Source organism: Gadus morhua, chromosome 14, assembly GCF_902167405.1.
Source record: "Gadus morhua chromosome 14, gadMor3.0, whole genome shotgun sequence".
Lineage (NCBI taxonomy): Eukaryota > Metazoa > Chordata > Actinopteri > Gadiformes > Gadidae > Gadus > Gadus morhua.
Genome location: NC_044061.1, coordinates 25499372 through 25511690, shown reverse-complemented (window position 1 = coordinate 25511690; position 12319 = coordinate 25499372). Strand labels below are relative to the sequence as shown.

The 12319-nt window shown below is 48.7% G+C and overlaps 1 protein-coding gene across 6 annotated transcripts in view; it reads left to right on the top strand.

Annotated features, from left to right (window-relative positions):
* Positions 1 to 1880: 1880 nt before the first annotated feature.
* The window catches only part of chd9 (chromodomain helicase DNA binding protein 9), an 82054-nt gene continuing 71615 nt past the window's right edge, over positions 1881 to 12319 (top strand). For 4 of the 6 annotated variants that reach the window (XM_030377774.1, XM_030377773.1, XM_030377772.1 and 1 more), the window contains exons 1-2: positions 1881 to 2035; positions 5505 to 7247. In XM_030377774.1, the coding sequence (XP_030233634.1) occupies positions 5592 to 7247 (1656 nt within the window). In that variant the 5' untranslated portion in view covers positions 1881 to 2035; positions 5505 to 5591. Of the gene's footprint in view, positions 2036 to 3414; positions 3617 to 5504; positions 7248 to 12319 lie in introns of those variants that run through there. The other 2 variants (XM_030377771.1, XM_030377770.1) reach the window with 2 other exon arrangements.

The window sequence follows — 12319 nt, the reverse complement described above, 5'->3', positions numbered from 1 at the left end:
CTTTTTTTGTTTGTGCAAATTTATCTAATCATTAAGCATGTTGTTAGCATAGTATTGTTTATAACCAGGGCCGGTTCTAGGCAGTATGATTAGGGTGGGCAGATAGAAATAATAGGTAGCAGAGGCCATGCACAATTTTTGCCCTTGCATGATATCCGTGTCTGCTTTTTTTCACATTTACTGTGATGTAAGCTTAGCTTAGACACATCACTGCTGTATGGGGGGTTCACCATGATGGCACTGCTAGCAGCTTTTCACATCAGTGTTACAACCATCTGCCACCTTCTATGAAAAGCTACATATTTAATTTTCAAATTCTTAGTAAATAATATTGATAAAATATGCTGAATAAATTTCACAACAACTTCACAAAGACACCTCAGAACTTGATGAAATGTCACAGTATCTGAATTGAAAATCCAATTCTGCAGACAGAAATACTCATTAAGGGATTTTCCAGACAAAAGTAGTACAATTGCAAGGCGAAAAAAATCGAATTTATGTAAAAAAAGAAACAGGGTGGGAAACTTGGTTGGGTAACTGTGGGTGATAATCTGGGAGGCAGGCTGTCCTGCCCTCCCAATTAGAAGCAATTCATGGCAATGGTTTATTCTATAGTATTAATTAATTGGTTGAATTTTATTTGGCATTTTCTTGGACAGCGAACAGGTCTGTCCGATTGTGGGTCTGGACTGCCACCTAAAAAAACAAAACAAAACGTTTTCTTCAATTTTGATTGGGTGGGCCCCTGGCTACCGCCGGCCCTGTTTATAACGCGTATGTGCATGAGCTGTGCTAACAGGACCGAACTTGGAAAGCCTCATGAGCTGAAAGGTAAGCAGTTAGCCACACAAGCCTCCTAATCTAATGAGTCAAGGTATTGGAAAATGACTCAATCAACGCCTCCGCAACCACAGCTCCATGGTTGTGAGATCAAAGTATATAACCCAGACGAACATGAACGCTTGGCAACGCGGTGTTACTGGTCAGAAAGTGCCCTGCAAGTTCAGTGCCTCATTGCCAATGTAGCGAGGCCTCAGGTCTGCTCTGCTGACGGAGAGAAAGTACCTACCTATGTAATTGCAATTGTTCATGCTGGATTCGCAAGACCAAATCCACTTATAAATTAGGTTTACAACGAAAATTCCGAAGAAAGATGAGATTGAGTTGACTACATTCCAACATAATACTCCTTGGTTTAAGTATTAACGACAGTTTAGTGTTGTTTTAATATAAATGGGCAATCTCACCGTTTTACTATCGCCGCAATGACGTCAAATACCGGCTTTTATTGATCTTCCCCAAAATATATAGTTTAACGTCAAATCTTAAAAGTTTTACCATAAAACAATGGATTAGGCTAATCAATAACAAAACAACCGGATGCCCCTGAAGATCTGTTCTATTCTAATTTATAACATACGAAATGCTCAAATATGATGTCTACTTGTTGAGATTTAAAACGGCTAATCTATATTTCTGTAAATTGCAATAATACTGCATGTTTAGTTTCTCCCTGATATTATTAAATCGGTGGGCTGACCTTTCAGGGTCTGACCGACAGGGGCCGCCACCTCCCCGCCGCGCAGAGCGCTCCCCCCTGCTCTGTCGTCACCGCGTGTGGGAGCCACTCCGACACCAAGAGTAACACATCGTCTGATTGGCTGTCACCCCTGCACGGCCATCTTGTCCACCCTGTCAACATATTGACTTCTCCCCACAAAGCCACTTTTAACTCGCACCCAAGTAGGCTCATCCTCAAACACACATTCCCCAAAACAGCCGCACGCAAAAACCAAACCCGAACTCAAACCCGAATTAAAAATTATGGCGAGGCGTCTCCCGTCCAATCAGGGAGCGGGACACAAATATGCAAATGAGGTTCATGCTGGTCGCGTCAGCAGCAGAGGAGCCGCTGCTGCGCCGCCGCTGTGGTCACCAGCACCAGCGCAACAACTACAACAGCAAGCCACAACTTCGGCGATAACATTCATTTAAACTTCGCGTCCGAAGTGACCCTTCCTGGTCCGCACGGGTAAGCCTCGCCGCTGTGCTTTGTTCCTCACACTTTGACGGTTCCGCTGACCCCTCCGGGCGCAGTTGGACTCGACCAGCTGTCACTCAGACGGTCAGTGTGGCGCTCGTCTCTCTCTCAGCTGTCCTGTGACACCGCCTCGCCGGGCGGGTGGGGAGCCACCACCCGCCCGGTGAGGCGGTTAAACCGGTCCCGGTGTCACCGGAGAGACCACCAGCACCACCAACTCATATTGAGGATTGTATTATTTGTTAGATACAGTTAGATATGGTTTAGTCTCATGCTTTTTTTCCCCTCCCTGCCTACAAGAGCCCTGTCTCTCTCTGACCCCCCTCCCCACTGTGAGTTTAGTTGAAGACACCTTTACCCCCAGTCTCTCCCTCCCCGCCTGATCCCTCCCCGCCGGATCCAATCCGTTCCACCTTCATCCTTGTTCTCATCCTGACGGCCAGTGGCGCTCCTTGTCTCTCCTCGTCTCTCCTCAGCTGACGTTGTGTTCCTCCCCCTCCCCTCGGTCAATTATTCAACTAAAAAGTTTGAACGTGTTTTATTAAATTTTACCACTGATATAATAAACTTGCGCCTTTTTTAGTTCCGCGGATCTCGGGGTTGGATAGGTCGGACGTGCCTGTTGGTCTTTGGGACCCCCCCCCCCCCCCGTCGTTCGCTGGTTATGGTGGTCCTGAACTGGTAACGGTGGTCCTGAACTGACAGCGACCGGGCGCCTGGGACTGGGACGCTCCGGTGAGACCACGGAGTCCACCGTTCGGGTACCGACGTGGCGGTTTAAAGTCTTCGTTTTCTGAACGAACGTGGGAACGAAAGTGATGAACAACTGTTGTGTTGCTTCTGAGTTCTGTTGCTTCTGAACGGAATGACCCCGACCGACCTCCGCGTCCACCTCCGCCCTCGCTCCTACTCATCATCCTCCCCCCCCCCCCCCCCCCCCCCCCTCCCCCTCCTCCTCATCCTCTTCGTGTGGGCGAAGGCGCGTCACGACACCGTTTGAATCCCGTGGCTCATCCTCCTCCTCCTGTGGAGATCTGGACACGAACACGTGTGGTTCTCGTATTAACTCGCATTGCAACGTCTTCTCCGGACCAGAAAAAAACGAAGCGCTTGTTTTATTTCGGGTTGCGAGTTGAATCCCCGCGGCAGAAGGTCTCAGTCCCGCTGGCCCCTTGCGCGCTAGATAAGTGACGCTGTGTCGCCCAGTGGGACTTGAAGCCATTGCTGGGAGGAGATGGGGATGGAGGTGCGGTCCGCGGACGGAAGTGCCCGTCTGTTCACACATTTGCACCCCGGGTCTGATTCCCTTTTCTTTTCCCACTTTGGACAACTGAGCACTTTCTTGTAGCGATGCACCGCCTGCGTCTGGATCAGGGCTGGAGCTCATGACGTCCGAGGAGGAGCGCAGCTGGAAGTCAACAAAGGCGGATGTGGAATGGTGTGTGTGGCTGTGGGTGTGGACTGGTCTGTGACTGTGGGGCAGCTGGAGGGGCTGGAGGTTAGCGCTAGGAGCTAACTAGCGGGGTGTGAGCTCAGCTGGAGCCGCTTTCACTTCATATCACCGTGGAGTTGGTAAGTTCTCGTTTCGTCGTCTCCTGGTTCCCTTCGCGGGACGCGATCCGAGACGCGCCGGTTTATTTACGCGGACTTGGAGGTCGGTTTGTGATGAACAAGTGGCGATGAGGAGACGTGGTCCAGCCTGATGGATGAGGGTCCTACGTTATAGGAGTTAACAAAGAGAATGAGCGTGGTGGTGGTGGACGTGAGGGGTGTTTCAGAGGGGTCCCCTACAGCGGGGGTTGGGGGGGCCACATGAGAACCTGCACCGCGCGGGCAACAGGTGTTGTGGATGCGAGGTTGCACGATTTTGCACGACTGTGAAATGGTTAAAAATGTTTTGCGTCTTGCTGTTGGTCATAGTGTCTTGAAACTTTTAACGACCGCTTTTATTTTTGTTAATGTTACAACATGAAACGGAGAAAAGCATGTCCTAAAACGATTAAACGTATACCGGAGATATTTTGCACTGGATATAGATGCGATTGTTTTTGCTTCCAAAACCACCGTTCAACCACCTGTTGAACAGCCCATCTCAGAGTAGCCTGATTTTTGGTCTTGCACCAACCGCCGATGAATACATAGATATAGGATTCATTTACAATTTATAGTAATCAATTAATGCATTTTAAAACAAAACAAAACGTCCGGCCATTTTACGTATTATAAATGCAGTTTATTAGAAGCAATTCCTTAAAAATGAAACGTATGCAACGGCTCCGTTATACACAAAAAAGGACCATACATGCTGTATGGCAGGATAAACATAGTAATGCCCTGAATAAGGCCTACGAAATGTGATATATTTAATATAGCCATGTATTGGAAGAGGGGTTTAACAAGCGTTTGTATTTTACATTTTCTACTATCAGTTAATAACATGGCTTGGATTGTTTTATAATTTGTATATTGTGGTTGATACCTTGTTTAAACCCTCTTAGAAATCCCAAATCATTGTATTTAGGGTTAAGGTTATCGGGCATTCCAACTGCCAACTATTCTTCCAGAAAACCAAGTTAAACCAATTTGTGGAAGCTGTTTCCATTTTCGTTTAAGTATTGATTCAGCCTTTGTTTTCTCTAAGATGTCCAATCTTTAAGAGAGTATTCCCATTACACCGTATTCAGTCCCCTTTTCTGCCAGAATTCAGAGTACCTGTACTGATCACTCTTTGGTTACAGTAGTAGTTATATAAACCGATGGAGCCTTGCATATCCAGTCAGCAGTATTCTCCCTCCCTCTTCTGCACCACTCGAGAACTTTGTCAGTGTGCTAGTGTGTGCAGTCATGTGCTCATTTATCTGAGTGCTATTCCATTGTCAACGGGCGCTTAAAAAAACCCCAAAAAAACAAAACCTTTCTGCCTCTGTCCAGACTCGGAGCGGTTGAAATGCCATTTGTTGTCCACTCTGTTCCTCCCGTATATTTTTTGAACTGGGTTATTTGAGGGGGGACGAGGGCTTCAACAGGAAGATGCATCTGGTGGATGGCTGGCATTTAGTTAGCATCAGCTGCTTTACCCCACGCAAGGCCCTGCCGATGGATAATTGGCCAGGCTGCGTTTATCTCAGGGCCCTCTAACCTAGCTATTATTACCTGGCTTTTTGGAAATGTTCTGCACTCTCTGGCTTGCATTTAAGTAAAGACCTCTATTTACCTCCGCAACGCGTGAGATAGTGCTGCTGTTTTCACTCAGATTCGCCATAGTTACGTCAATGGTAAATCCAAATCGATGATGGAAAAGCATGTCGAATCTGATAAATAACACAATTTCCAATTTCCAACAAAACATGTCTATTACATTCTTATAACGTTATTCACAATCCTCAAGATTCCACACGGCAACGCTTTCTTATTCCTTAAATCCTCTAAAACGCGTCCTTGTTTCCACACCTCTCCTCAGGTCTGATGGACCCCCTGTAGCTTCTCCCCTCCGTCTCGGACCCCGCGGACGTCGACAGTCTCTCAGCGGCCCCCTTCACATTCCGCCATGGACTTCTTCGACGACCCCAACCTGTTTGTGGGGGCCTTGGAGGGTCTGGACGGGGAGGGCTTCCCCTCGGGGCCCTCCCTCGTGGACGAGCTGAACCTCACCACTGACTTTGAGCCCCTCACGGTGGAGCCGGCCGGCCCGGGGAAGCACCAGGGGATGGTCCCCGTGGCCGCGTCCGGTCTCCCCCCGCAGGCCATGTCTGCGTACGCACAGCAGATGGGACACTACGCCGGCGTCAAGGCACACAACCCCATGGGGCCGGTGTTCCACGGGCCGGGGGCGGTGGGCGACGGTGGGGTCGTGGCACAGCAGCAACACAGTCAGTACCACAGTGCCTCCCTGGGCCAGACACCGCAGCCCAACGGACTGTACGGAAACCGCAGCAGTCCCATGTGGGGGAACCAGGACCAGAATGGGAACATTTATCACCCTCTCCCACAGCAGCAGCAGCAGCAGCAGCAACCGCTACCCCCACTGCCCCAACAACAGCGGCTCCATCAGCAACACCAGATCCACAGCCAGCCGCTCCATCTCCAACAGCAACAGACGCCGCAGCAACGGCACCTGTGTCATCAGCAGCAGAGAATGCAGCAGCAGCTTCAGCAGCAGCAGCAGCAGCAGCAGCAGCAGAGCTGCCATCAACAACAATTGTTGAATCAGCGTCCGCATCTACCAATGGACGCCCAACCGCTATCACTGCAGCAGCAACACCACAGCTTCCCCTTCCACCACGGAGGCCACCCGCAGAGTCAGAAGCAGGCTCTCCTCAACCAGCAGCAGATTCAGCAGCAGCAGAGCATGGGAGGAGCGCGCTTTAACTCCAGAGTCGTGCCTCCGTCGGGCGTCCTTCTGAGTAAGACTTACCTGGAGGGTCAGGATGGCTCGTTGCACGGGGCTCCCCTCCAACAACAACAGCATCCACAACAAGGTGGCTACCAGCACGCCCGGGGAGGTCAAGCCTTCCCCAGCGCACACATGGAGGGTCCCGGCCTGTCGTACTCCATCCAGGCCTCGGCCATGGCTCACACGCTGCCCGCCTGCTCCCTGAGCTCTGCCACTGCCTTCCAGCCCTCGCAGTACCCCGCCTACCCCGGCGAGCCTGACATGCCCAGCCTCGGGCAGCAGTCCCTGCCCTCTCCCTCGGTGTCGAGGCCCGCCGTGCCCCTGACCTCCACTGTGCCTGGTGTCGGGTGTGAGTTCTCGCCCACTCCAGTCATGAGTCAGCAGCAGCTGCAGCAGCAGCCATCTCAGGCCCCCGCGAGCCAGGCGGCGGAGTGCCCCTTTCGTGCCCTGCGCTGCTCCGGACGGACCCAGGGGAGCTACAACTCGTCTGAGATGTTCGGTCAGGCTATGAGTTGCTACCCCAGCGCGGCCAGCAGCCAGCTGCTCCCCGGGCTGACTCAGAGCTGTGGCGTCACCGCCGTACCCGACAGGAATGGGTGCCAGTCGCTGGTGGAATGTACGGTGCAGCCCGTGGCTCCAGGTGGGGACTTTGAAGGCCTGGAGCCCCCGGACCTTCTGCCGGACCTCCTGCCCCATTTAGAGGAGGCCCTGAGTCACCACGGGGGCTCCAACAGCTCCTGGGACAATGGCAGCCAGGAGAAGAAACTTATTGTCAGGAATATTCCACTTGTGGAGTACAAGGACGAAAAGGTAAGGCCATGACACATTTTCGAAGTGGAGCTGTTTTGGTTACTTTGGTTCCCAACCAAAGTAACCTTTTTGTTGTCTTTTTAGCCATGTATGTCACTCGCAATTATGAAAGACAACGTGTTTTTCTATTTATTATCTCAGCATGGGATATATATTTGTCTTAATTTTTATTTCCCCTCTACCTGGCTTGGCTCGCTAGTCATGTTCAGACCATGAACCAAGATGACTCAGTTCACCACAATATCACGGAATGAGTGCAAAGAGAACGGGGGACAAACAAAGCCAAACAGGTTTCGTTTCTCCTGTAGCTGGAACCCAGCGCCGAGCTGACGCCCGGGAGAAAGTGTTGACGTGCTCGCTACAGCATATCGCTGCACAGAGGCCAGCCGAGCGTGTAATGTTTAACTAACTCAACCAGAGCGGGCATGTGCTCGCGCTGGTGTAGCCGAGAAGGGCGGGCAGAGAGAGCTCCCGCCGCCACTGAGAAGAGTCTGCCTCTGACAATGATAACGATCTGTCCAGCCTGACCTGTCTATCTGCCCGCTGCAGCGACAGCAGGTCGGTCCTGATTAGGCTGAGTGGCAGGAGTGTCTTCGGGACTTAGCTGTAAGCATACTTAGGGCTATATCAAGATGTGGGTCAGGGCAAGCCAGGGGCTGTTGCGTCCTGCCTGGTCGGAGCGTGTGGGGGAGGTGGCGCGCTCATGCCGGGGCTCTCGCTGTTGCTCTCGCTCGCTGTGTGGCTCTGTGTGGCTACAATGCGAGCGTCTCGTGTGTGTGTGTGTGTGTGTGTGTGTGTGTGTGTGTGTGTGTGTGTGTGTGTGTGTGTGTGTGTGTGTGTGTGTGTGTGTGTGTGTGTGTGTGTGTGTGTGTGTGTGTGTGTGTGTATGTGTGTGTGTCAGGAGGTGGGTTGAAGGGGGGAGAGAAGGAGAGTGCTAGAGAGAGAGAGAGAGAGCTAAAGAGAGGTTGCTAGAGGGAGAGGGTGCTAGGGAGAGAGAGACAGAGCGCTAGAGGCGCGAGGGAGCTTGAGAGAGAGAGAGAGAGCTGGAGAGCCAGGGAGCTAGAGAGAGAGTGAGAGAGAGAGCTAGAGAGCGAGAGGGAGAGTGGCTGAGATAGTCGGAGCTTAGCAGGAGGACAACCTGAGAGGAAGGCGACCGACAGCGGGGGGATGGGGAGCCTGGCTGTCTGTGGCCTGAGGCAGTTCCTGGGGATGAGTCGGTGGTTAACTAGGCAGCGTGCTCGGACCCCCGTCATCAAGAGGGGATGGAGCCCACGCTAGCACGATCACGGCCTTTAAAGCACTCTTCACTTTGATATATTTGGTAATACATAGTGGTACTATTATTGTTATTATCTGGATTTTGTATGAACGTGCAGCAATCGCATTCACTGATGCCTAGTACAATTCCCGTTGCAATCCCATTGTGGAAGAAAATGTATGGTTCCACTGATCAGGATATTTTCACAGCGAAGGAAATGTTTGAATGAATTGAAATACCAGATTTTTACTCATAATTTATATTATATTATTCCCTTACTTACTATCACATTTTTGCCATTGTTTGTACTTATTTATCTATCACAAATATCATCTTGAAAGTTTGACAGCCGTAGTGCATAGAACGTTTGCGTACGTTATTGACTACACTTTGCCATTATTTATTATCATTTATTAGCCAGAAAGGTAACTGCCTGAGTCTTTATGAAAGAGCACAGTGTGAGGCCTGGTATTGCCGATATAAGGAGGGGTAGGGCTGGGCGACATAACCAAAACATCATATCCCGATATAGGTCATTCATATCCCGATAACGATATCACGATATTGCAAATTTTCTGTAAATTCAATGAATAAATACCGTATTTTCCGCACTATAAGGCGCAGCGGAGTATAAGCCGCAGCAGCTAAATTGAATGATGTGTATATAAGCCGCACTGGACTATAAACCGCAGGTGTTTTAATGTTTGATTACCATTAGGGCTGGCCCGAATGCCATTTTTCAGGCTTCGAATACTCGTTGGTTTTTCCGAGCGAATTTTCGAATACTCGTTCCAGAAAAAAACACCATCAAAAACAACATTAATAATCCCTATATACCGGTACTCCCTGGAACCAATTTTGACAGTATCTGCATATTTTGTTGAAGATTTAATAGCTTTTGAACGTTATTTAGTAGGCCTAAGTAAGTTGAAGTATCTTAGTTTTTCCCTGTGAAAGCGAACAGCTGTTGTTCCATTTTAAATCAGCTGTCCTCTGCCGCACCGTTATATAAGCTGCAGAATCGAAAAATGGGAAAAAAGGCGCGTCTTATTGTCCAAAAATGACGGTTGTTTATATTAAATGACCACATGGAAAGGCCTATTTCGTAGCCCCTCTTTTAGGTACGAGCTCACTTTGTCTTGGCTGGTCGTGGGAGTCCTTCTCCTATTCAGAATTGTCATGTTCACTCTCCTCCATGTTTGTTTATGTTGCCTTCATGTGCCGTGTGGAAGAATGTAAAGCGTCGTCCAAGTGACGTAAAATATTACCGTAAAGAGTTTGATTTGCGACAAGACGATATAAACGATAGAGGATAATATGAAACGATAGACATTTTTATATTATCACACGATGTATTGTCATATCGCCCAGCCCTAAGGAGGGGAAGCAGTAAACAAGCAGCATCATTACATCAGTGTCGTCCATGACACTACTGATACAGTGGAACAGAACAGCAAATGGATTCACGCTATATGGCAATGACTCCTCACACCACGCATGCCCTCGAAGGAAGAGCCGCCATAGACCTGACACTCTAGCTCAACCTGGGCCTTGAAACAAGAATACATCAAGTGCTGAGGCGTTTAATCACAGTCTCAAAGGGCTTCAATGGGCCACGCTAGATGCCACCCCTTAACCCCTAAGCTCTGAGGAAGGAGCTCAACAGAAATAGCCCCGCTTTCAGTGATGTTATACTGTTATATGCATGGTATACACGGCGGTAGTTGGTGCTTGGTACTTGGATCTATGAACATCCTTACTGTACCGACAGGTTTGCGATTTATTGTTGTTTCTCTTTTTTCTGACAAATGTACTTACTGTGAGTCTGCTTTGGATAAAACCGTCTGCTAGATGCCATAAATGTAAATGTCTGGGCTGAAATTACTCAAAAACAAAGCAAAGTTAGACATCAGGAATATATTGCTTCACATATGTGTTGCATGTAAAACTAGCAACTATACGTCTGACTTCTGAAATCTGATCATTTTAACAAACAATATGCAAACTCTTATATTCCATATCCAGCCTCTTTTTGAAGACCAGGGAGGCAGTGATGGTTTACTGTGCTGTGTTTCCTCCTTCTGATCACATCTGTCTGGAGATCACTTAAAACAGATGTAGACGGATTACACATCTATCATAGTCAAATTGATGTTATGGACCAACACCGAATCCACAGGGCGCTCTGCCTAGTGAGTGGCCTTAATATATCTCTGTAACAACATAACATGAAGCCAGCCCTGCCTTCAAACTGTGTTTTACATGCTCTCCGACGGACAAATCCGTTAAAGGCCTGGATCAGCGATTGATAAAAGTTATCTTAATGTTCTAACCCTTACGTCAAGGTGTATTAGTGCACCGTAGTCGCGGGCCGCAACAGCGTCGCACCGAGTCCTGTGTATTTGTAAATAGTCTTTGTTCAACCGCCGTTGGCTCACAGGTTGCCTCAGCGAAGGTACATCCTGTTTGGTCAACCCTGATCTAGCCGCCTCCTCTGCCCGGCAACCAGGACAACAACATGATGACACGGGTTGTCTCAGGCCGAGTCCCTCCGCCCGGGTCCGATTGTCCGTCGGTCCGCATGTCCTGGTTGGAAACGGGGACACCAAACCGCTGGCGTGCGGGGGCCGGGCTCTCCGTGTCTGTGTCCACAACCAGCCCAGTGTTGGTGCTCAGAGGCTGACGGTGCTATTCATGTGCACTGGTGTGTAAAGAGTTGGCTGATGGTGTGTTTGCTGAACAGGCAGGACATCAGAGGATGGCTGCCTACCCTTCACTGCCCTGCAGTGGATGCAGCTAATTGGGATTTCTCAACGGCCGCGAGGTTCAGACGCTGCTGGGAGTGGTGCTTTTAGCATGAAGTGAGCTGTGGCAGACCCTGCTGTCGTCTAACAATGGAGATGTTGTATGTGTCCGATGGGTCGAGTTACATTTATTTATTTAAGTGAAAATTTTAAATGAAGTGAAATTATTTTTTGTAATTTCACTGCTCCTATCTGTACGGCTAATTTGTGGGCCACAAATTTCAGGCCTAAGACGAGAGGATGTGATTAGTAGTTCTGTTACCCGTCACTTACTCGTAGATTGTTTGTTCTACTGAATTGACAACATCATCATCATCATCATCGTCACGTTGGGTATCTGCGGTTATTACAACGCTGTTAACATTTTTTTCTGTGAATAGTACTTATGGTAATTTAGCCTTTTATCATGTGTATCTGAAAATGTGGTTTCTCTGGGTAAAATACTAAACAGATATTTCATGGAAACCGTCCAACTTTTGGTCAACCTTTCTCAGTCCAGATTGAAAAGCAGAAATCTTTATTAATTTGGAGTGCTCTTAAATGTTAGAGAATAACCAGTTCACAGTAATCAGTCTAATATTTGGCTTGCCTTCTATCATTTGTGTGAAAGCCTGTATTTAACTCCACTTGCTTTCCATTTGGTGAATCAGCCCAAAAGCACCCTTGGAAAAGGGACTTTTTCACCTTTCAACCAATTTGTACCACTTGTCATTTTCCCCTCCTACATAGTATCTGTTGTACATGGAAACACGTCATGCTTAACACGCAGGATGCCATATTAATGCTAGTCTATTTACTGCAAAAGAGTTGCTTTGTCAGAATGGTTACATTGAAGTCGCTTTAGTTTACATTGCAGGTTCATTCCTATCACAGACTATAAGAGGGCGATTATCGTCCATGCAAACGCACTGCCTTACACAAACAAATTTCATGTACGTACACACGCATCTTAAAGAGACGCAATGTAGAAGCACATCCTCCAGTCCTTTCACGTAGTATAGTGGGGGATT